Source organism: Glycine soja, chromosome 13 (genome assembly GCF_004193775.1).
Source record: "Glycine soja cultivar W05 chromosome 13, ASM419377v2, whole genome shotgun sequence".
NCBI classification, from domain to species: Eukaryota; Viridiplantae; Streptophyta; class Magnoliopsida; order Fabales; family Fabaceae; genus Glycine; species Glycine soja.
In genome coordinates, this window is record NC_041014.1 from 30,716,711 (window position 1) to 30,739,346 (window position 22,636).

General features: G+C 31.7%; 4 protein-coding genes and 1 non-coding gene across 7 annotated transcripts; 2 read left to right on the plus strand and 3 right to left on the minus strand.

Annotated features, from left to right (window-relative positions):
* Positions 1-238: 238 nt before the first annotated feature.
* Positions 239-4,642, plus strand: LOC114381171 (two-component response regulator ARR11-like). Of its 2 annotated transcripts, none has more exons than XM_028340357.1 (5): positions 239-623; positions 1,877-2,029; positions 2,148-2,534; positions 2,673-2,806; positions 3,406-4,642. In XM_028340357.1, the coding sequence occupies exons 1-5, from the start codon at positions 497-499 to the stop codon at positions 4,417-4,419; spliced, it is 1,815 nt and encodes a 604-aa protein (XP_028196158.1). In that variant the 5' UTR covers positions 239-496; the 3' UTR covers positions 4,420-4,642. The 2 variants fall into 2 exon arrangements, with proteins under 2 accessions (XP_028196158.1, XP_028196159.1); XM_028340358.1 differs by having other exon boundaries at positions 241-623; positions 2,730-2,806.
* Positions 4,643-5,343: 701 nt separating this feature from the next.
* On the minus strand, positions 5,344-9,995 carry LOC114381181 (protein WVD2-like 4). Its single transcript, XM_028340373.1, has 8 exons — positions 9,638-9,995; positions 8,514-9,095; positions 7,747-8,403; positions 7,558-7,613; positions 6,975-7,077; positions 6,807-6,875; positions 6,396-6,506; positions 5,344-5,894 (listed from the first exon to the last, which is right to left on the minus strand). Exons 1-8 carry the CDS (start codon positions 9,701-9,703, stop codon positions 5,682-5,684), a joined length of 1,857 nt encoding a protein of 618 aa, XP_028196174.1. The 5' UTR covers positions 9,704-9,995; the 3' UTR covers positions 5,344-5,681.
* A 3,580-nt stretch (positions 9,996-13,575) lies between these two features.
* Positions 13,576-15,011, minus strand: LOC114381260 (small heat shock protein, chloroplastic-like). The gene is made up of 2 exons (XM_028340478.1): positions 14,590-15,011; positions 13,576-14,229 (listed from the first exon to the last, which is right to left on the minus strand). The coding sequence occupies exons 1-2, from the start codon at positions 14,789-14,791 to the stop codon at positions 13,724-13,726; spliced, it is 708 nt and encodes a 235-aa protein (XP_028196279.1). The 5' UTR covers positions 14,792-15,011; the 3' UTR covers positions 13,576-13,723.
* A 1,886-nt stretch (positions 15,012-16,897) lies between these two features.
* On the minus strand, positions 16,898-20,840 carry LOC114382519 (protein HHL1, chloroplastic). Of its 2 annotated transcripts, XM_028341996.1 has the most exons (6): positions 20,513-20,838; positions 20,310-20,447; positions 18,237-18,323; positions 18,043-18,090; positions 17,637-17,779; positions 16,898-17,370 (listed from the first exon to the last, which is right to left on the minus strand). In XM_028341996.1, the coding sequence occupies exons 1-6, from the start codon at positions 20,795-20,797 to the stop codon at positions 17,358-17,360; spliced, it is 714 nt and encodes a 237-aa protein (XP_028197797.1). In that variant the 5' UTR covers positions 20,798-20,838; the 3' UTR covers positions 16,898-17,357. The 2 variants fall into 2 exon arrangements, with proteins under 2 accessions (XP_028197797.1, XP_028197798.1); XM_028341997.1 differs by lacking the exon at positions 16,898-17,370 and having other exon boundaries at positions 17,633-17,779; positions 20,513-20,840.
* On the plus strand, positions 18,903-18,974 carry TRNAP-AGG. Its single transcript has one exon. It is a non-coding gene; the product is annotated as a tRNA-Pro (tRNA).
* Positions 20,841-22,636: the final 1,796 nt, after the last annotated feature.

The following is a 22,636-nucleotide window of genomic DNA, read 5'->3' on the forward strand; positions in this document are numbered from 1 at the left end:
CTCAACATAATCACATTTAAAAGTTTATTATTATTCTCTAAAAGTGTATTCTGCATATATCAAATTCAAGTCATCATAAATTTAATATAGGTTGTCAATCGAGTTAGGTTATATATTTTCAATTTAAATTAAAGCCGCCCAACGTGTTTCGGCATTAAACTTAAAAAAAACTGCATCACTGTTCCTAGTTCCCATAATACTAATGTAATGCAATTCTATAACAAGTAGTATAGAACTGAATTGTTGTAGCTAGGTAGGACCAAACAAAACCAAAGGGATATATACTAACGTACGCCACAGGGACCGTTAGCTGTGCGGCGCCAATATTCGTTGGTGTTGGTGCTCTCTCTCTCTCTCTTCTGTGTCTTTCCTTTGATATTTTTTAACTCCTTAACTTATTATAACCCCCACAAACAAACTCAACCTTTTTTTGAACTCACTAACACAAGCACACTGATCCTAGCTTGGCCCTCTATTCTGTGTCTCTCTCGCAAAAATGGATAATGGTTGTTTCTCTTCCCCAAGACGTGATTTTCCTGCTGGTCTGAGAGTTCTAGTTGTGGATGATGATCCAACGTGGCTCAAGATCCTTGAGAAGATGCTCAAAAAGTGCAATTATGAAGGTTGGTATGTTTTAACTCATGAGTGGCTCCTTTTTTTCCACACACTGACACTTATGTTATGTGCTGATTAAGTTTCCAATATTAGCTAGTTTGATGTACTAAAGATCTATAAAAATTTCTTGTAAACTGTTACTATGCAGTCTAAGAGATCATGCGTCTCCAAGTTTTGGTTTTTTTTTTTTTTAAGCTTTAGTATGTGGTAGGTTGTGGTCATATTTGTCATGGGTCAGTTTCTAAGGAATGTGCTTCTTTTTTTAGGGAAAACAAATCCTTCTATTAGACTGATGACATTTAAAATTTTAAATAGCTAGTTAATGCTAAGTACTCACGTTTTTGCAGCATTTTTTTATAGCTATATTTTTAAAAAATAATTGGGTTCGTTTTAGCTATTACTAGTACTTGATAAATTGATATTTCAACTTTTTAAAGGAGGACCCTTTTCATGTTTCAAGAAGCAAAAACTTGAATTGCAGAGAAGTTCAGATTGCGAAGTTATTATTAGATGGGGCAGGTTATAATCAGATTATTAGTTCCGCTTCTATCTTCTGTGCTTCCACGTCTGTTAATAATAAAAAAATCTAGAGAGTAGCATAAAGAAGTTCCCTTGTCGAATTTGATTCTTCCTGGTCTAAATTTACTGTCTCTTGACCTTGTTTATTTATGGTATCTTAGGAACTAATATTCCATGTTGGAAATCCCACACTCATCCATTAATAACATGCACTAAACTCACTTAGATTGAGCATTTGTTCTCAGTAGATTGCAAAAAGTTGTTGTCATAAATGGAAGGTCCAGATTTTAGTGCTTATATAGTTATATATGATTCAGATAAGAAAACATCAATAGAAGCACAATCCAAATGAGTAATATTATGATTGCAATAAGATGCTATAATATATGAAGAGACATCTCTGAGGGTTAGTCTAAATGTCATAGGTAGCAGTAAGAGCTTATGTCTCAGGTTATGTGGTCTTTACATCATGCAACAGTGATCATGAACTTAGGTAATATGAGAGATATCAGTAACTGGAGACTTTTAAAACTTTTTGTTATGTCAACATCTTTACTGATTTTCAGTCCCCTATCTGTGCTTTTTTCTTTTTCCTCTATGATCTGTCTCTCTGTTCATATGAATGAGATTTCATACAAATAGAAAATTTTGGAAAGCAAGCACACATAACTTTTTATGTATTCTCTGCTATGATGGCTGATTTCTTAATGTTATTCTGACTCTTCTCTATCATTTGCATCAGTGACTACATGTTGTTTAGCAAGGCATGCTCTAAGCTTGCTTCGTGAAAGGAAGGATGGATATGATATAGTGATCAGCGATGTAAACATGCCCGACATGGATGGTTTTAAACTTCTTGAGCATGTTGGGCTTGAGATGGATCTTCCTGTCATTAGTCAGTTCTCTATTAATAATATATTCAAGTTTTTAGTTATATGATATCATTGTAATCCTTTGATCGCATTGATTGAAACTCCAAGCTCTGACAAGTCACACTTTACAATGCTGTTCAGTGATGTCTGTGGATGGGGAAACAAGCAGGGTGATGAAAGGTGTTCAACATGGAGCCTGTGATTATCTCCTTAAGCCTATAAGGATGAAAGAACTGAGAAACATATGGCAGCATGTCTTAAGAAAAAGGATACATGAGGCCAAAGAATTTGAAAGTTTTGAGAGTTTTGAGAGCATTCACTTGATGAGAAATGGATCAGAGCTATCAGATGATGGGAACCTGTTTGCGGTAGAAGATGTTACCTCAACAAAGAAAAGAAAAGATGCAGATAACAAACACGATGACAAAGAATGTTTGGATCCATCATCCACCAAGAAAGCTAGAGTAGTCTGGTCTGTGGATCTTCATCAGAAGTTTGTTAAAGCGGTGAATCAGATTGGATTTGATAGTAAGTTTCTTTTCAAAGTTCTGCATAAAGTGTTATTTGCAATCATCACTGTGACTTCTATAAAGCTTGTTGTTATGATTAACATTTCATCGATGAATTAAATTGTGACTGTCAGGCATTATCTTTTGTTGCATGCAGACATCTTATATCTTTCACGCACACAAAAAATTGTAACAAATCATATTTGTTTGGCAGAAGTGGGGCCGAAGAAAATACTAGATCTGATGAATGTCCCATGGCTGACTAGAGAGAACGTTGCTAGCCACTTGCAGGTGATGCTATAATTTCACACCTGAATGTTATCTTTCATTCAAATGAGCATCTAGTTTTTAATATTTTTTACTGTATGCATGATTACATCTCATTTATATCCCCGTTTGGTAGACTTAGAATCACAACAAAGCTTCACTTTAATACAATAGGGTGTAAGTGGTAACCTCCAAACCATTGGTCCTGTACAAATGTTTCTCAGAAACATTACAACTTACACGTTACTCAGCATGTCCATCTCTATCTAATGTAGGTTTTCTTACTCAAACTTGCCCTCCAAGAAGATGCAGATCCTCTCATAAATTCAATAAAGAAAATAATAGGATAGAAAAGGGACATAACTTATATACAATTCCTCATGTGCTGTTTGTACTATTTTCTAATCAGAATTGAAGTTTCATCTTGATAATTTGCACAATCCTTTAATGCAAACCTTAATTACTCAGATTACTAAGATGAAACTGCAATTCTAATTAGATTAAAAAACCTATAGAACTGTATATAAGTTTTTTCCATAGAAAAAAAATGTATGTTTCTATAATGTTTTGTAAGTTTGAAGTTTGAAACTAAGGTTCTTAATAAGAAATATTGTGTTATGCAGAAATACAGGCTTTATTTGAGTAGGATTCAGAAAGAAAACGATCAGAGATCTTCCTCAAGTGGATTGAAGCATTCAGATTTTCCTTTAAAAGATATGAGAAGTTTTGGTTTTCAGAACTCAGTAAACAACCAGCAACAAAACGATGTTGCCATTGACAGCTACAATCATTCGGATGGATCATTACAACTTCAGAATGTGGAAACTAAAAGTCACGAAGCGGATCCCAAGGGAATTGTTTCACAGTCCACCATAGCGAAAAAAGGAAGGATTTTGACTGGTAACATTGCTGACACAAATATGAGAGAGAGTTTAAGGGTTGGCCTTAATCAAACTTTTGCCCCTCTGGAGTCAGAAGAAAACCATGCAGTATTTGATTGTTCCATGCCAACACCATACACTTGGACTGAAGTTCCACACATGCAACTCAAAGAAGAACACAAGTCAATTGTTCATTTAGAAGATAGCTTCAATCAGTTGCCATTACATGGTAAGCAGCAGCAACACATCCAAGTGGATCAATCACAATCAGTTGCTTCAATTAGTTCCGCTCCCTTGATAACGGAGGAAGAGGTTGCTGCTTGTAAAGAGCCAAAACCTTTGTTTGCAGATTACAAGAATGATTATGCCAATTCTGTGAGTTCAATAGGGAATGCAGTTGGCACCTTTCCTATTCAACCAGGAAGTCTTATTATGAATGGTCAATCTTCAGAACCCATTTCCACCACAAATTCTGGATTGAAAACACAGGGATATAATAATCTCAGTAGCATTTCTGATCTGGAAATTTACCAAAGCAACCTTCTTTTGGGAGGTGAGGTAGCTTCTGCACCATCATTGGATGAGGACTTGCATTTCTATTGGCTACAAGGTGAATGCTATAATAATATGAACTTCAGTCTGCAGAATATAGGAATGTCTGAATATTATGATCCAGGACTTATTTCAGAAGCTCCAACACACTTATATGATTCAGCTGATTACTCAGTTATAGATCAAGGTCTATTCATAGCATGATCTGCTTTGCCTTTCCTGCATCTTCAACAAAAATCAAAATTTACTCATGAAAGGACAATTTAGTGTTTCTTGTAGCTAACTACATCTTTATTGGAGAATTTCAACCTCAAGGGTTGGGGTATTCTTTTTTCCAATCATCGAGGATTTAGATATATATTGCAGTATGTATAAAAATGGGTGCTGACAAGTATTGAGCTTACTTAATAAGCTTGTTTCCTTCTTATTTATTCTTGCTTAAAGTAAAAAAGATAAAAGTGCTACTAACTCGCATTATTTGGCAAACTGTTTTTCAACATATTATATTATTGAATGAACTTCGTTTGAGTTTTTACTGAAATAAAATGGACTCAAATAATTTGGTAAGACTCGCATAAAAAAAATTACCAACAATAATGTAATGAAAAGAACGTGTAAACAAGATTTTATTTTTTTTAAAAGAAATGGGTGACGCAGGAATAGTCTAATTGCATATTATAGTGTAAAGTGTAAATAATAGATTGCCTCTAGCCAAACACATGTAAACGAAGTCTTGCCTCAAGGGAACTTGCGTATATTTAATTATGTACATTTTTACATGATAATCATATGGTACTAGCTGAAAATTAGGAGCCGTGCGCATAGTTCACGGGAACAAACTTTGAAGTGATTGATTGGAAGAGTAGTTTTAGAAGGCAAGCAATGAGCAGAAAAAGTTAAATAGAGAAGCTTAAAGAGATTTTCTCAACAGTAATAAGGGTACTAAATGCTCTAAGTGTAAATCATTATTGTCTTAAATTTACAAGAATAAACATTGAACTCCTCTTTCCCTTTAGGTAGGAAGTACTACCTTTTGGTCTATGGGGGACAAAAAGAAAAAAGGGAACGCAGCACATCCATGAACCGCACTCTTTTATGTACGGGTAAAATTCTTAAAACACACTCACAGAAAAAAAATATATTCATGTCCTCAACGCTTAATATTTGAATGGTGCGTAACAAAGTGGCGAATCAAAGTTGAATGCAACTAAAGGTAATACAAGTCCTATTTACCTTTACGTATATAGCCTAAACCTATTTTTTTACAAACTTAGGTTTCAACATATATGCTAATGCTCCTAGGTCAAAACTTATTGAGTCCTAGATATAACTAACAAAAGACTACAAAATTATCCTTCTAAATGTGAACACATCGGGGTATTTTAGGCTGTCTAAACACTAGTGTTTTCAGTCTCTTTGACAGCTTTTTTCTTCAGATCACATGCTCAGTCAGATGCTCCTTGTTCTCATTGCTGAATATTTGGTGAAGCATTTTCTCTTGTATTATTTGATAATAAAGTTACTGATTGCCGTGTTGTTCGGTTATTTTTTTCTGTAGTACGCTTGGAGGTGCTGATAGGAGGCTTCCATGAATTTCCTAAGCTTTTGTCCTGGACTGTGCTAGAACTAGAACTTGCTTTCCTCCCAAGTTTTGGTGACCGGGGCAGCGTAAGCGAGATCTGGAAAAGAATAAATAAATAAAATTAAAAGGTCAAAACAGAAGATAATGCAAGTACAATATTATAAATCACAAGTTGAAAGCATCACCCAGAATCAAAGAAAATGCAAGTACAATATTATAAATCACAAGTTGAAAGCATCACCCAAAATCAAAGAAAATGCAAGTACAATATTATAAATCACAAGTTGAAAGCATCTCCAGGTAGGAATGAACCAACAGAGATTAATGGTTGACAGATTATGTGGAACTGTGATGGTCATTGGTCATAAAGCCTTTGTAAAGTGAACAGAATTGATTGACAAGCAACATCCTTTAGAATATAAAAAAAAAAAAGCCACAAACAAGGACTTATAGCTAATCCGGCACAGAAGCATCAAGATGATTCAACAAAAGGGCATCATTTAATCAAAGGTTCAACAAAATTATGGTTGCTGTTGCTGTTAAATAGCATTTAGTCAATGGAGTTATTTTCAACATCAGATGTAATAAGTAAATATACCTTTCTAGTCTGATTGCTTGGAGATTGTGATTCACCAGGCTTGTCTTCATTAAGTTTGGATATAGAGCCACTGCTCTGCTGCAGCTTCTTGTGATCATGCTCTGTTTTACCCTGCATCAACATCAAATTAAAGATGTTGAATCGCCTTTTTATTAAGCAATAAAGAGCAGTTGAAAATGAATTATGAAGCTATGTCTTGACTCTTGACTAACTCCTTTATTCCTAAATTGTAGTGCCACAGGGCCATCAGCACAAAAGAAAAAAGAAACATACATTTAAGAATTACTTGCTTATATATCAGATCAAATTCCAGCTTTATAACATTTTTCTATCAGTTATTGGCACCAATAGTTTTGCCTAGAGAAAAGGTAAATCATGTACCAGCAGAACCGTTATTATAAAATTATTCACCTTGAGAGTCCTTTGCAACTTAACTTTCTCTTCTTCCTTGGATTTAGTTTCATCCATCCTCTGCAAGAACTGAAATACAGAAAAGAAAAAAAAAAGGGAAAGCCAGTAAGACCTATAGTTCTACCATAAATTGCACGGCTAATTTAAGGGGCAAGGAAAAGAACTTGCCTCTTTGCGTTTAACTGCTCTTTCCTCACTTCTGAATCTAAAAGGTGCAGATATGGTAGCTGATTGGGGGTTGCTTTTGGTGGGGCTTGAAGATTTCAGGCAGCTGTTCCCACATTTATGCAACAACAACAAAAAAGTATAAATGAGACCTCGCATATTTTTATGGATGTTTGAACTTTTTATTCTGAATTTCAAAAAGTGAAAGCATGCTTGTTAGCAAAAGTTTGTAGCTCTTAATGGAGCAGCAAACAGAGATTCATTAAATTTAGCAACCCACAAAAGTGTACATTAAAGATACAGACTTATTAAGTGGTCTTTCAGTCCTGGCATACACAAATTTGATTATGTCAGTGAAATTTTCTAATGATGCACACAGCTGAAGCCATAGCTCACAAGGAAGATATTTAAACACACATAACTTTAAAAAAAGAAGGCTCAGAAGGCAACATACATAACTAACAAGGAAGATATTTAAACACACATAACTTTAAAAAAAGAAGGCTCAGAAGGCAACATACATAACTAACAAGGAAGATATTTAAACACACAACTTTAAAAAAAGGAGGCTCAGAAGGCAACATACCTTCTATCCCGAGAAGGGGGATTAGCTGAAGCTTGATTTAGCAAACCATGAGATACCTAAAGAAGGGGGAAAAATCTTTAGCAACCAGCATAATTTACTAGCAAGTGTACCATTTCAAATGTTTTTAATTTCTCCAGAAAAACCACTGATGTAAATGTAGGTACAAAAAAAAAGTGGATATGTTAATACCTTTGTCGATGTCCGCAACGCCCCTGGATTATTTTTTGGAATGTTGGAATGATTTTTTTTAATTCTGTTCTGTTCCAACACTGAAGCTGTTTTACTTGTTTCACCTGCACCAGAAGGCAGATTGATTGACATGTGGAGTGACCTTTTAGTTGGTCCCTTCTCCACTGAGTCTCCAACAGACTTCAAACTTTTTGCAGCAAAGTTTATTCCATTTCTGGGTTTAGTAACTACAGTAGCTGTTTTGCTTGTGATACCGGCACCAGATGGGAGATTGATTGACATGTAAAGTGATGGTGCAGTTATTCTTTTCTTCTCAACCAACCCTCCAACAGACTTCTTACTTGTTGAAAAATTGTTTAAGCCATTTCTGGACTGTGAAGCTGCAGCAGTTCTTTTGCGTGTTTCACCGGTACCAGATGGAAGATTGATTGACATGTGGACTGACTGTGCAGTTAGTCTCTTCTTCTCAACTAAGCCTCCAACAGACTTCTTACCCATCGGACCACTGTTTATTCCACTTCTGGGTGGCACAGCAGCCTTCCTTTCATCAAAAGAACGAGAATGATTGGCAACCCCAGTTTTGGTTGATAATTTTGGAGAAGAGTTTACTTCTCTTCCCTTGACAGGCAAAGCCAAAACTTCCTGATCAACAGGAACCTGCAGCATCAGTATGATAAATGTGAAGAGTTGCCAAAATTATAAATTTACTCATCAGAAGAAACAAAAGGAAATCACATAAAAACAAAGAAGAGAAAGCATAGATTTACATGATCTAGTGTCATCTCTTCTGCAGGGACAGCAATATCTGTATTGTCCTCAACAAGATAAAGCTGGTTAGAATTAGAATTATCAACAAATCTGCAACTTTCCACATTAAGATCCGTAGCAGTGTGATGACGCGGCACATCCTCTGCTCCTTCCACATTAGAAATGTCCAAATCACTTTGTCGGGCATCACATTTATGTTGGTCTCTATCAGCACATTCAACAACTTGGTAATTAACAGTTTCATTATCCGGCTGTTCATTGGCGGCCACAGTGTTTTCCACATTTGAACTTGTCTCAGAGGATGAATCGGCACAGTTTCCTTCATGAACTTGTGCCTCAAAAGTTCCATTAGCCTGAGCGTTTGCTTCTTGGATCACAGCAGCTGCTCGCTCTGCAGCCTTTCTTTTGTAATGAGCCTCAAAGTAGGCTTTCTTAGCGGCAACAGAACCCGGCTTGGAATATTTCTCGGCTTCTTCTACGTAGCGATTGTGTGAAAATGTTGACCATTTCTCCCAATCCAGGCTCTCTGTCATAAACCTCCCAAACGAGATAGATTCTCCAAGCGCAAGAATGGGGTTACCCTGGAATCACAAAGAAAATAAAAAATAAATAAATACCAATATATATAACAAGTCACCACACCACAGACTCAACACTGCAGAAGAAACTGCAAAATCGTAATATTGATATAAATCTTAAATTAAAAATGTATATATATATATATCCATAACAGAACAATAGCATTGATGAATTTACCAGTGACATCGAAACCCATGCGTGGTTGCTTTCCTCGACAAAAACAACGTGAGATTGAATTATAGAAATTTTCAAAACTTTGGCAAATGAATCCATAAAATGAAGGCGGCGAGAAGTTCTACAGTTCAGTGCATGGTATAATTATACCAACGCTTTTAACTGAATAGTTAAGTTGCAGAAGGAAACGCAATTCTAAAAAAATCTAAAATCGAAACAAAATGCAGTTACAGACACTACAACCTCCCTCTCATTCTCTCAACAACCAAAAACCAAACATAGCATAACACCAATTCTCAGTAACCAACGCAACAAAAAAAAAACATAAAAAGTTGAGATTACGAAACCAAAAAAAAAAAAAAAAACTCACCTCGTAACAAGTAGTTTCTGCGGGAGAGGAGAAGGATCGAACAAGACACGCCGATGATTCAGCCATAACGCAACGCAAAACCCTTACTCAACAAACAAACAAACAAACAATTTTGGCCTCTTTTTTTTCTCTCTCACTACAACCACATTCAGAAGAGTGAATCTAAAAACTCTGGTGCTTGAGAAATTAATGTGAATCACAAATTAAACGGTCCAATAAATATAATTCCCAATACACAAAATCTCAATGGCATATGGAGAAAAGAAAAAATGGAACCGCTTTATTTTTATATCGGTTTGAGTAACGTTGAGGTTTTTAAATTTTAGTTTGGTATTTATACTACTGACTCACTAGGCTCCTTGGTTGGGGTATGAATTGGACACGACCTGGATTCTGGCCCTAATATGAATCTTCGTGTCATAAGGACACTTTTTTTTTTAATTTTATTTTACGGATTTGGCCCACAATGTTGAATTTATTTTGTGCTAATCCTCTTTTCCCTAACGTCTAGTTTTCCTAATCTTTTTCTTTTTCTTTTATTTTTCATTTTTGGCCGTTAGATTTTTTTCCTGTTGCATTGACATTCCATTTTTTCAACTAAAAAAAATTATTCCATTTTTTTCAAATATTACTCCTTTCATTCTTATTTATAAAATAAAAATTTAAAATTATTGTATTTTTTTATAAGACTCAATTTATAATATTTATTATATTAATTATTTTTATATTAAAAATATTCCTAATTTAAATAAAAGATAAAATGTATTGACAAGCAACTAGAAAAGATAGAAGTATTAATTACAAAGATAATCTTAAAAAATATTATAAATTTAAAAGAAATATTATTATTATCAACTAAATTAATTATTTTTTTTTTAATTTTGATGAATTACATAATTGAGTCTTATGTATAAAAAATGAAAAAAATTATTTGTGATGAACTTTACTAATAAATGTGGGTTTTGGTCAATAATGAGAAGTTGAGGGTTGGTAACATTATATTTGCTAATGGAGATTTGCTTAGATACTTTTGTATTATTGGTTAAAATTATAAATGAGACTCCTTAAATATTAAATGCATTTCACAAATTTTGTCAGTTTTTAATTATTAATAAAAATATGTTGTTAACATGTTTCAATACTGGTCAAAGATTATTTTGTAAATAGTAGTTTAATAGGATTGCAGTAAGAGATTATACTATTAATCAATTATTTTTAATAAATAAACTTGTTATAAATGATAATTAGTGATGAAATAACATTATAATGTTTTTTTACATTATTAGTAGATATGTTATTTGTTTATTGTGTATTGACTAAACAAACACAACTTTATTCACGGTCCAAACAATAATTAGCTTCCTACAAAAAGAATTCATAAGATCATATTAAATAATATTTTTTATGGTTAATTTAGTAGGATTGTTATTTTTTATTTTTTTACCAAAGTAGGACTGTTATTATAGTTTGAATTTGGACCAAGGAAATATAAGCGGAGGTAGATCTAAATCAAGTATAGATAAATAATAATCTCCAACGGCCATTTCTGCAATTATGGTTGTTACATCCAGGCCAGCCCAACAACGTGCCGGCGGCTTTTTTACCCAAAAGGGTATTTTTTTTTCTTTTTTTTCATATGAGTTGTTTTTAAATTATTTATCAAAAGAAATAAATCGTACTAAGTATTATGATTTTTATTTTTTTTTAAACTGAAGTCATAATTTTTTTAAAAAAAGTTGTAATCTTTTTTTAAAAAAGAAAACTAGAGTCGTAAAATTATTTATGATTTTAATGTAATTATTTTATTTTACGAATTTGAAAAGTTTTTTTTTTTTGTATTGTAACTTCAAAGTCATAATATTTTTTTTAATTTGGACAGCTAGGATTGGTGCATGGAGAGGAATGGACTGTCATGGAGGCTAGTAAAGTCGTGAGCCTCTCCATGACTTGACTATTTACTTTTTTTTCAAATTTTATAATATTACATATTAGAATATTGCAACTCTTATTATTATTTTAGGGTTTAATGTGTTAATAAGTTATAACATATTAAATAAAATATTATCTAAATTTTAAATAAATAAAAATATTTAAATAAAATAATATTTAAAAAATAATATATTTTAAATAATAAAACACTAGAAAAATATATAACATATTAAATAAAATTAATAACAAGTAAAATTAAAATTATTTATTTAATAATTAAATTAATAAATTTGTTTACGATTTAAAAAAAATAAAGCAAAATAAAATAAAAAAATTGTGAAAAAAATTCATAATAATTAAAATTAATTTTTTTAAAAAGCAAAACTGATTAGTACTTTTGATTTGTTATGTATCACAAATATACAATTTTAGTTTTTCATATTTTAATTGTATCAATTGAGTCTTTCATATACTTAAATTCAATTTTAGTGTCTCTTTTCCCTATACTAATATTATTCTTGTTAATATATATATATATATATATATATATATATATATATATATATATATATATATCACTGCATTTGTGATATTTAAAGAAATTGATTGACACCGTTGAATCAATTAAACCAAAAAATAATTATCATAATGAATCACTCAGAAATTTTTTATCACAATCAGCTTTTGATTATGCAAATATCTTTTTTTTTATTTTGACTTTTTAAAATTAATCACTCTAATAATCTCATTACCTTGCCGCTTTATGTGTTGACTTATGTTGAAAATCAATTAACTTTGACATAATAAAGATGGTGTGTCTATTAGAGTAATTTGAGATAATAATCTCATTACCTTGCCGCTTTATGTGTTGGTTGAACTTTACAGTTAGGTTTAGTTACAAATTTAATGTAATTTGATTTATGTTTGAAGTAACGAAAAAGTAAGAGAAAAACGAGTTTTTAAGTAAATTCTTTGAGTGAAAATCACGTTCAGCTAATCCCAAAAAATGATTTGTCCAAAAAAAAAATAAGTGTAATTTTTTTTAAGAAATAAATCTCAGTTTATATGTTAAAACAATAAATCAAACACACCCTTATCATGATGTCTTATACATGATATATTTTTATATTCTTGTCAAATTCATTAATTAAATAATTCCCACCGTCTGACTGAAAAAAAAACATTTTGTATGACAATATAATCGAATAAAAAAATGAAAAGCAAATAATTGCTTTCTTAAACAACTAATTATTTTATTAATTACTCTCTAATATCATATTTTTTTATTTCATATCACTATAATTAGGATCTTAAACTCTTCAGTCCTACACCAATAAATTTTCATAAGCTTTGATTTTTTTTATTGATTATGAGATTATTCTTTAAGGATAAAATTCAGATTCTTCTCTTACAAACACAAAGTATTGTGAATCGAGTGTTCAATATCATATAAACTAAAAAAGTTAATAATTTCAATTCAAGTGAGAGCGAAACTCTCTTCGTAATTATCACAGTTCAGTTCTTTTTCAAATTGCAAGAGCATACGATTAAACCAGATTATGAAATAGTTAGGCAGTGTCACAACTAACAATTGAGTTATCCCATGCTGCAAGTGCAATCTACATAATTTCTTTGAGTAGCACGTCATAATAATTTAGGTTGTTCATTCGTATTAGTCTTGATTGACTGATCATAACAATAAATACACATTTGATTTTTTTTTCCCTAAAATTTTGCCATTCATTGTTACCCAGCGCAAGTTTTAAAATTTGTGGTTGACTTCACTCAACATAAAATCTAATTTTAGTTTATGACTGAAAATTATCCCTTACTTACACCATTTTAATCATAACATTATTCATTGCAGGGTCTTTAGCAGAGCAAAGATAAGTAACAAGTATTAAAAAAAAAATATCTACACATATTTTCTATTTATTTAGAGGAAAGTTGTCTATCAAACTAATAAAAGACCAATAATTAGGTCTAAGAGAAGAGGTTAGTCTTTCATAAAGTGATAAATTAATGTTTAAATCTCTGTTAAAAAAGATGTTTATATTTAATATCTGATCATACCTCTAACAGGATTGTCTCCAAAGGAAGAGACATGTGGAAAATCCAAAACAAAAAAACTAAGAAAAGACCTCAAAACAAAATGAATCATTGAACTTGGATATCAAGGATGTTGGAGTAGCTGGTAGCCTTGGGTATGGTTATGTAAAGCATACCATCCTTAACCTCTGCCTTAATATTCTCAAACTGCACATTATCAGGCAAAGCAATCCTACTGCTATACCTACCATAACTCTTAGCAGACCATTCCTCCTCTTCTTGCTGCTTTTCTTGTTGTAATTCCACAATCTCATTCTCTTGCTTCTTCTTTTGTGCCTTCTCAGCCTTGACCACAAGCATCTTCTCCTCCACCCACACCTTCACATCCTCCTTGTTCATCCCAGGCATATCAAACCTCATCTTGTATTCACTCTCACACTCTTTAATTTCCCATGGTGCCCTTCCCCTTCTTCGATACCCTCCCACTCCCTCACTTGGAAGGGGTGATGAAGGCCACTCAAGTGTGCTAAATGCAAAAGGGTCCTCCATCATTCTCTCCATCGTCTCCATCATCTCTTGCACTGTCCTTGCCGTAGGAAATCGATCCCACAACCCTGCGTTTATTCAATTCCCCATGTTAACTGAATTAATACACAGTATATAGTCATATATTTAGTGCTAACTAGAAAATTAAGAAGAAGAATAATTAAGTTTGCACTTAGTCAATAACATAGCATATACAAATCCACAGAGTGCCAGAAATTAATATATCGTTTAGAACAATTTCAACTTATACGTGGACATAGGACTATTATATGATTCAAGGTCGATCCAAAGGTGAACAAGATCTAAAACAAATTTTTAGCTGAAACATAATTGAGTTTTATTAATTTTACTTGTAAGTTGAATAGCTCAATTAGAATTTAATGTATATAATAATTTATGTGAAAGAGTGATTGAGCTTAATTAATTACCTACGGGTGGGGTAGGAGCAACTTTGTTTTTGGGGAGGGGCTGGTGGTGCTTGTTGTGTTTAGGCACATGGACATGTTCTAGCTTTTCTCTTGCATCACCCATCATGACCTTCATGGGCTTCACCTGGGTTGGTCTCGAGGGACGAACATACCTCGATGTGGGAAGGTTAAGAGCCAGATTAGTGGATAAAGTATGTGCCATTTGTGTGTAGTGATGTTGTTTCTAGCTAGTGAGACCACAAACAGAATAAATTATTAAGGTTGTCAATGTTTAGATGAAGTGGGAGTGGTGTGAAATGAAATATATAGAAATTTGGACAACGAGAGATAGAGAATTCTGGAAAGCTCGACATCATCGGCAGCATAAAGTGGGGTCATGGGTTAACATTGAGATTCCAATTTGAAGCATTATTTTGCTTTCCAGAATTTTCCGGAACCAGACATTCTTATAGCAGATCCTTTCCACCTTTTGATCTTGTTAGATAAGCTTTTGACCACGTTTTATATGAGAGGCGTTCCATATCCAATCTTCACTACAAATCTACTATACACACTCGGTAATACCATGTCTGATTTTGATTTGTACATTAGAATGAAGCTCCTCAAAGTGAGGAGCATTTTACCTTAAATAGAAAAATAAAAATCCGAATATTTGGTGAGAAAATTAAGGGACTAGATTTTAATATTAATGGTTGTTTTTAAGAGAAAAATAAGAAACAATGGTTATAATTATTAATATAAAAATGAACTAATGATAAAAATTTATGGATTTGTTGAGAGTTTTTATTTCTTTTTTAAAGTGAATCACTCAATTTAAGTCTTTTTAAGATAAATTTCACCACAAACACATATAGAAAAAAATGAAAAAAATTATAAATTAAAACTAACTTATGTAGAAGTTAACATTAACGAGATACTAAATAATTTTAGCTTTTCTAAAAAGTTAATTTTCACTCATACATAAACTTATTAAAATATATATACATAATTTTCACTCATATATATATATATATATATATATATATATATATATATATATTTCCGTCTTGTCTTTTTCTCTTATTAAGTTTTTATGTATAAACTTATTAAAATTGGGCTAATTTATTATACAATAGTAATGATTTTTTAAAATTTCAAGCAATTTTATAAAAAAAATAATTTTTTAGAATAAAAAAATTAAGTTTACATTACTATAATAAAATAACGTTTTTCATTTTTTTTTCTTTAAATAATTGAAGTATAAAAATTAATATAAAATATAACCTACCTCCTTAAACTTTATCTCATTCGTTTAAATACTTAAATTTTGAAAACGTGCAGTAATGCAGTGCCACATAAGATTTATCCATAATGGTTTCCACCTCATAATGAGGTGTTTCAATTTACTAAAAAAATGAGGTGTTTCAATCTTCACTTAATCGAATAAGATTGACATATTTTGGACCACAATTTGCAAGAGTCGGATACAAACCGAAACCTCCCATATTAACTGAAGAAGAAAAAAGTCTCTCTTTTTTCTGCTAGAAATTTCTTCTAGCTATCCGAATAATTTCTAAAAGGGTTTATATTTTAGCATATTCTTTTCTAAGATTGCAAAAAGGTTTATTTCATATTAAATTGACCTATTTCCATATTATAAATATATCTCAATATTTATTATTAAATAAAAGATTTTTAGAAACTAGCTTTTCATTAATTCACGTAATTTATCATCAATTAAGTATCTCTTTTTTTAATACCATTACTTCAATTTAGTTAATGCTAATTTAATTTTGAATTAAATTTTAAAATTATAATTATAATATACCATTTTTAAATTGGCACATGTATAAATTGTATGCTTTCATTTAAATAATTTATAATTTATTTTCATAATTCTTTCCTTAATTTTAAAATCTTGCCTCTTTAACTTAATTTTAGATTTTTATCTAATAAAATAGAAATTTAATTATTTCAGAATTCTTTCCTAAGATATGTTATTCCACCATTATTTAGCAAACAAGAAGAAGAACGAGAAGGCAAATCAAGAAATGGCCCTGCACTATTGCTCACTTTCTTTCTAATGTGGTTCGGCAAACCCAACGTTTTTGTTTTTGAAATGATCCTCCTCAAACTCTTGCTGAGGGATATCTTAGAATAGTCTTGTTATTTTTCCCCAGTTTAATAAAAAAAAATAAAAATCAAGAAGCTTATGTAAATAACTCGTTCTTAAAATTCAAGGGTTAATCGCACGTGAATATTATACTTTAGCTTATCGTTTTTATGTGCAAATATAATTTACATAAACAGCTAGCTAATACTATAGCCATAAGACGAACATACGTTGTGAATTCTACAAATTTTCCAGATTGCATCGAGTTTAGAAGATCACAATTCTAGAGTAAATTGGTCTAGTTGAAATGCAATCTCTAAGTAAATTCCTGTCAAATAAAATGCATAGATATTACAACCCGTAATTTACACAACAATTCCAGGAATCTCTTGAACTGATAACGGTGCCATTACATGTCATCCTACATGCTATCCATTCCAAAGCATCATGGATTACAACATACACGAGTGATCAATCAGTATCGTAAAGATGGTGTTCACTCTGCAGAATATAAAACAATTTTGATGGTTACAGATCTAAGAACAAAACCTGGAGTAGCATTGTTGTGCACAGAAGTTTCCCCATTAACCAATCCATAAACATAATTGAGCTTTCTGATCTCATAGGGCCACAGGCTACTCATAACAATTCAAGCAAATCATTTCCAGCTATAGTTTCATCCTTTAACCCTGGCATTGGCACAAAAATAATCTAAGCCATCAGAAATTTTGAAATTACCTACCATGTTCATGTAAATTGAATAATGTTATTTTTTTTTAAAAACTAATTGAATCATGTTCATAGAAGTGCATAAAATTGGATATACTCCATCAAATGTTGCACCATAATGATGAAGTGGAGGTAAATCTAGAAGAAAATAGGGAAAAAAAAGATGAAATTCCTCTGATAATCAATATTGAGAGTTTCTCTTCAGGCAATAAGATGTAAAACTCACTTGGCTTTTTCTTTTGTGTCTTCCTCTGACTCCTCTGTTTCAGTAGTGCCCAATGATGTTATCTTTCCAAAAGATTCCTTTGCATCTCCAAAAAAGTCTTTCACTTTGTCAAGCACGGTTTTTAGTTTATCTTGTGTTGGAAGCTTCAATTTAGATATGCAAACATAATATATTAGAGAGAAAGTATCAAAATATTCTTCCCGAATATTTTGATAAAAAAAACATACAATTAAGTAGAAAGTATACATTTTATAATGTAGACTATTATCAATCTACAAGCGTCAAAAATATAAATCTCAAATCCAACGATATACATCTCTAATGCTGAGAGGTTTAAAATTCTGTGTGAAACTTTAAAAAACATTATGATTATAACAAGCAACAACAAACATGTCAAGAATGTTACCTCAATAACATCAGTGGTAGAAAGTGCAGCTCTTATATTGCCATTCTCCTGTAAATTCATCATACAAAACAGTTAAAAAAATGGGAATGGTCTTCTAACTTCTGTAATGTATAAAATTTCAACTCTGTAAAAAGTGAAATTGGATATAAAACATTTATTGAGATATAGCATAAAAGAAAGTATAGGTGCATTACAACAAGTTTGTAGCCGTATCTGAAATCAGTAGCTGTTCGCAATACACGGTACTGTTTGAATGCAGATTTCTGTACCTCCTTCTCATCCTATTTGAATTGAAGCAAAGGAGTCAGTAACAAAAACAAGACAATGAGAAATTAAGAAAGCACAGCCTAGTAATTAGTAATTACACAAGATCTCTTGTGTTTTTGGGAGAACTTACAAAGGGCTTATTTGGACATGAAAGTAGCTTATGACTTTACTATTGGCTTTTGCTAATTTATTTCAACGAGTTTCACAGTGAAATTTAACAACACAAACTTTGTTTAGCTAATTTTAGTAAGCTTCAGGATCATGCTGATCAACTTATGAATGAGCTCTCGTGATAAATATTTGTTGAATAAATAGCCAAACGCGGGCTTAAGGGACCAAACAAACATCAATTTTTTAAGAGCACATCACCTGATATATGTCTAGTTGGTCTCACCTCATTTCCTAAACACCCAACACTCTAATTTTTCCATCTCACATAGATATAGATGTGACGTGTTGTGCTCCATACTGAGACAATTAGACAAACCAAGCAGTATTCATTTTTAAAATGACAACAGTAAATTTAATTGAGGCAGAACATATGCCAATAAGAAAATATTCACATTGTTATAATAATTTAATTTGTTCAAGGTGGGCATTTGGTCTAGTGGTATGATTCTCGCTTAGGGTGTGAGAGGTCCCGAGTTCAATTCTCGGAATGCCCCTTTTCCCTTTTTTTTCTTTCAATTTCATTAAAAAAAATATACATCTTCCATTAACATATTAGTTACCTCTCCGACCCATGCCATATAACACAAAAGTAAAATATAAAAAACGCTTAGCAACATAAGAGGGAGACAGAAATAACATGTTTGTAAATGAATTCCCTTCCCCAAAGTTGCTATTATAGAAAAATTAGCATAAAAGTAATTTTATATGGCAGTAGGCACACAGACAGAAAATGGGGAAAAAGCTTCCTCGGTAGATAACAAATACAGGACAACACAAAACTAAGAAAGCACACTGGTATAGTGATTACACAAGATCTCTATTTTGTTTGGAAGAACTTACAAAGAGAGCTTATTTGGACATCTGAAACCAGCTTCTGACTCTGCTATTAACTCATCTTTTATTTCAATGAATTTTACAGTGAAATTAAACAAAATAAACTGTGTTTAGCTTATTTTATGCTTATGAATGAACTCTCATGTAGTCATGTGATAAATCATTGTTGAATAAATATCCAAACCCGGTGATAAAGGACTCACAACTCATCAATTTTTTAAGAATAATGTCATCCAAAAAGTTAATCTCTCCTCAAATCATACAAACCCGTACACCCTGTTCATGTTCGGATTCACTTTGAATTATCCAAAATCACATTGAAATATCAACTAATATGATTTTAGATAAATGCCTATGCATTGAATAAAAAATTATATATATAGTTTTATTGCTAACTTGCTTCTATTTAGAATGAAAACATAAACCATTTTGCTTCAAAATCAATTTTGCAAACACTCACCTAAATGCACTATAATTTTACCATCTCACATAGATATAGATGAGATGTGTTGTGCTTGATGCTATCACAAACCAAGCATTATTCATTTTTAAAATGACAATAGTAAATTTCACAAAGGTAGCACATATTCCATTCAGAAAATGCTTCACAATGTTATAACAATTCACTTCAACCAAGGTGGGCATTGGCCTAGTGGTATGATTATTCTCGCTAAGGGTGCGAGAGGTCCCAGGTTCAATTCTCGGAATGCCCCCTTTCATCTTTCTTTCTTCTTTTTTTTTTAATCAATTTCATAAAAAAAATTCACTTCTTCCATTAACATATTAGTTGCCTCTGGTTACCAAATACCAATGCAATAAAATATAAATTATAAAACACGCTAATCAACATAAATAAAATGTTGGAGTATTTAAATGAATTAAATTCTTCAAATTTCCTATTAAATAAACATTAATAGCATTATATAGCAGTATCACAAGCCACACAGAGATAAAATATAAAATAAAAAAATTGAAGGGGGGGGGGTGAATCTTACTCTGTAGATAACAGCAGCGAGATTTCTATCAAGAGTGTCTTTGTAGATATACTTGCCGAGAAAATTATCTTTAGCTGCAACCATTATTTTAGCAGTGGTGCCGCCTGATACGATACTAAGAGGGTACCAAAGGTATACCTGCGAAGCAAGGTTAGTCATAAATATATAATCAATTAAGAAATGGTAAGGTATTGTAAGATTACATTGGCCATGCGAATGAAGATGACGAATTTGGGATTGCCATCGTCTTCAATCTTGGGTAAAGGAGGAGGAGCATTGCGCTGAAATTGACGAGACATCATTCCCTTTTTGCCCTTGGCTTCAACCACGAACACTTGATGACGCTGTGGAACCTTATAACTCTGCTGCTGTTGCTTTCGGCTCGAAAACAGAGAGTGCCTAATAATCATCGGAGCAGCATCGTCGTGGAAGCGTGAATTCGAGAGAGGAAGACGAACCAGCGCGTTCAGAGACATTCCTACTTCCATTGATGATTCTACACGAGACACTGAATACTCTTCCTTATCCGTATCAATTTTCTTGCTTTTTTTTTTTTAATTCAAATAATAATAATTGGGAGGAAAGTAGGCCATACACGTGGCAAAAGGAAACGCACACACCATTTTTTTTTCTACAAACAAAAATATAAGAAATTCTCCTCCTTAAAAATTCTAGGTTTCTTGTGTTTCTCAACGATAAATAATTTTTTAGTAGCATTGAGGAGAAGAGCAACTCACTAGTGAGTCGGCCTACGTTAAAATGTTCTAATTGCTTCCTTCTCAAGTTTTATACTCATACTTCTCAATATCGAAAAATAAATACAAAAAATACTTTTTTAAAGAAAAAAATTTAAAAAAATACTAATTACGTTTTTTTTTACTTTTTATAAACTTGGTTTTATTTAATTTGGAATATTTAAACTTTTTTTTATCATTTTTTTAAATAGTACTTATTAATATTTGATTATAATGCACTTTATATATATAAATCGTGTGATGATAAATTATTTTCAAGTAATTAAATATCATTGTGTGATGATAAATTTTATTTTACAAAATTTATAAATAGAATTTTTATGCAACTTTTTTACACAAGCATGTAAGAAAAAAGATAAAACGAAATAATTCACAAAAACATTGTTATCCAAGAAATCTAGAAACAGTTTTTTGGCCATGAAAATGTGTTGAATCAAATGTGATTCAATGTATTTCGGATAGATTGCTAATTAATTGAAATTATACTCTTTTTATTTGTAGAAATGAAAGATATGTACGAGGGTTTACAAAAATTGAAATTATACTTTGAATGTATATTTGTGTATTAATGTATCCTGTTGAATTAAGGTAAAAAAAAAATCAATCCAATTCATATCAAATTAAAATAAATAAACACACTTACATTGTTAATTAAATTAATTTAAACGATATTATAACAAATATGATTAAATTATATTGATTGTTTTTCTCTTATAAATGAGAGGACATTGATATAACATCCATTAAAAAAGATGATAAAATAACAGTTAAATGGTTTGAACATGTAAAAAAAAAAACACAAGAGACATCAATTAAAAGAATAGATTGGATGATTTTTAATCCGATAAAAAGAAAAAAAAACGAAAAGGACGTCGGAAAAGATCATAAAAAAGATCTTAAACTAAGTAATATTTTGAAAATTTTAATTTTTAATAGTGTCAAATGACATTGTATCATCTACCTAATTTGGTGAGATAAGACTTTCTTAATTTTTTTTTTGGTGAATATAAGACTTTGTTGTTATAAAATCAATCTAACCCAATGTTTCCATTTAATACCAATTTAGCCACAAGTAGCAGCACAGCTGGGATTGCACCAGATTTGTTGCATCACATCTGAGCGTATAGAACTAGAAGTGGTTAATCGAGTGAATCAAGTTAAAATCTTACATCTTGAGAGGTTGCGAGTTTAAACCTTTACTCATTTACTTGGATGAAGTAATTTAAATCCTCTCTAAGTATATTTTGAGTCTGAACTTTTCAAGCACCATGCCTTCCTCCTAAAATTTTAAATTAAAAAATAATAATAAAGCAAAAAAATCCACATCTTTGAAGAAGGGATTGTCCCTTGGGAAATGTAATTTCTCTATCCAATCCAAGACTTGGTGGGAACAGCACACAACCACAACCACAATTGCCCCACGGGAAAGGCCAACATGCAATTCGAGTTCAACCCATACATACAATACACTCCACTGTGGGCCCAAACAGGTCAAGTGGAAACAAAGTTTATAATAGCTTTGTCTCTTTCTAGTTTCTCAGTTTTTCTCAACTTGCCTTTCGTGGCAAATTG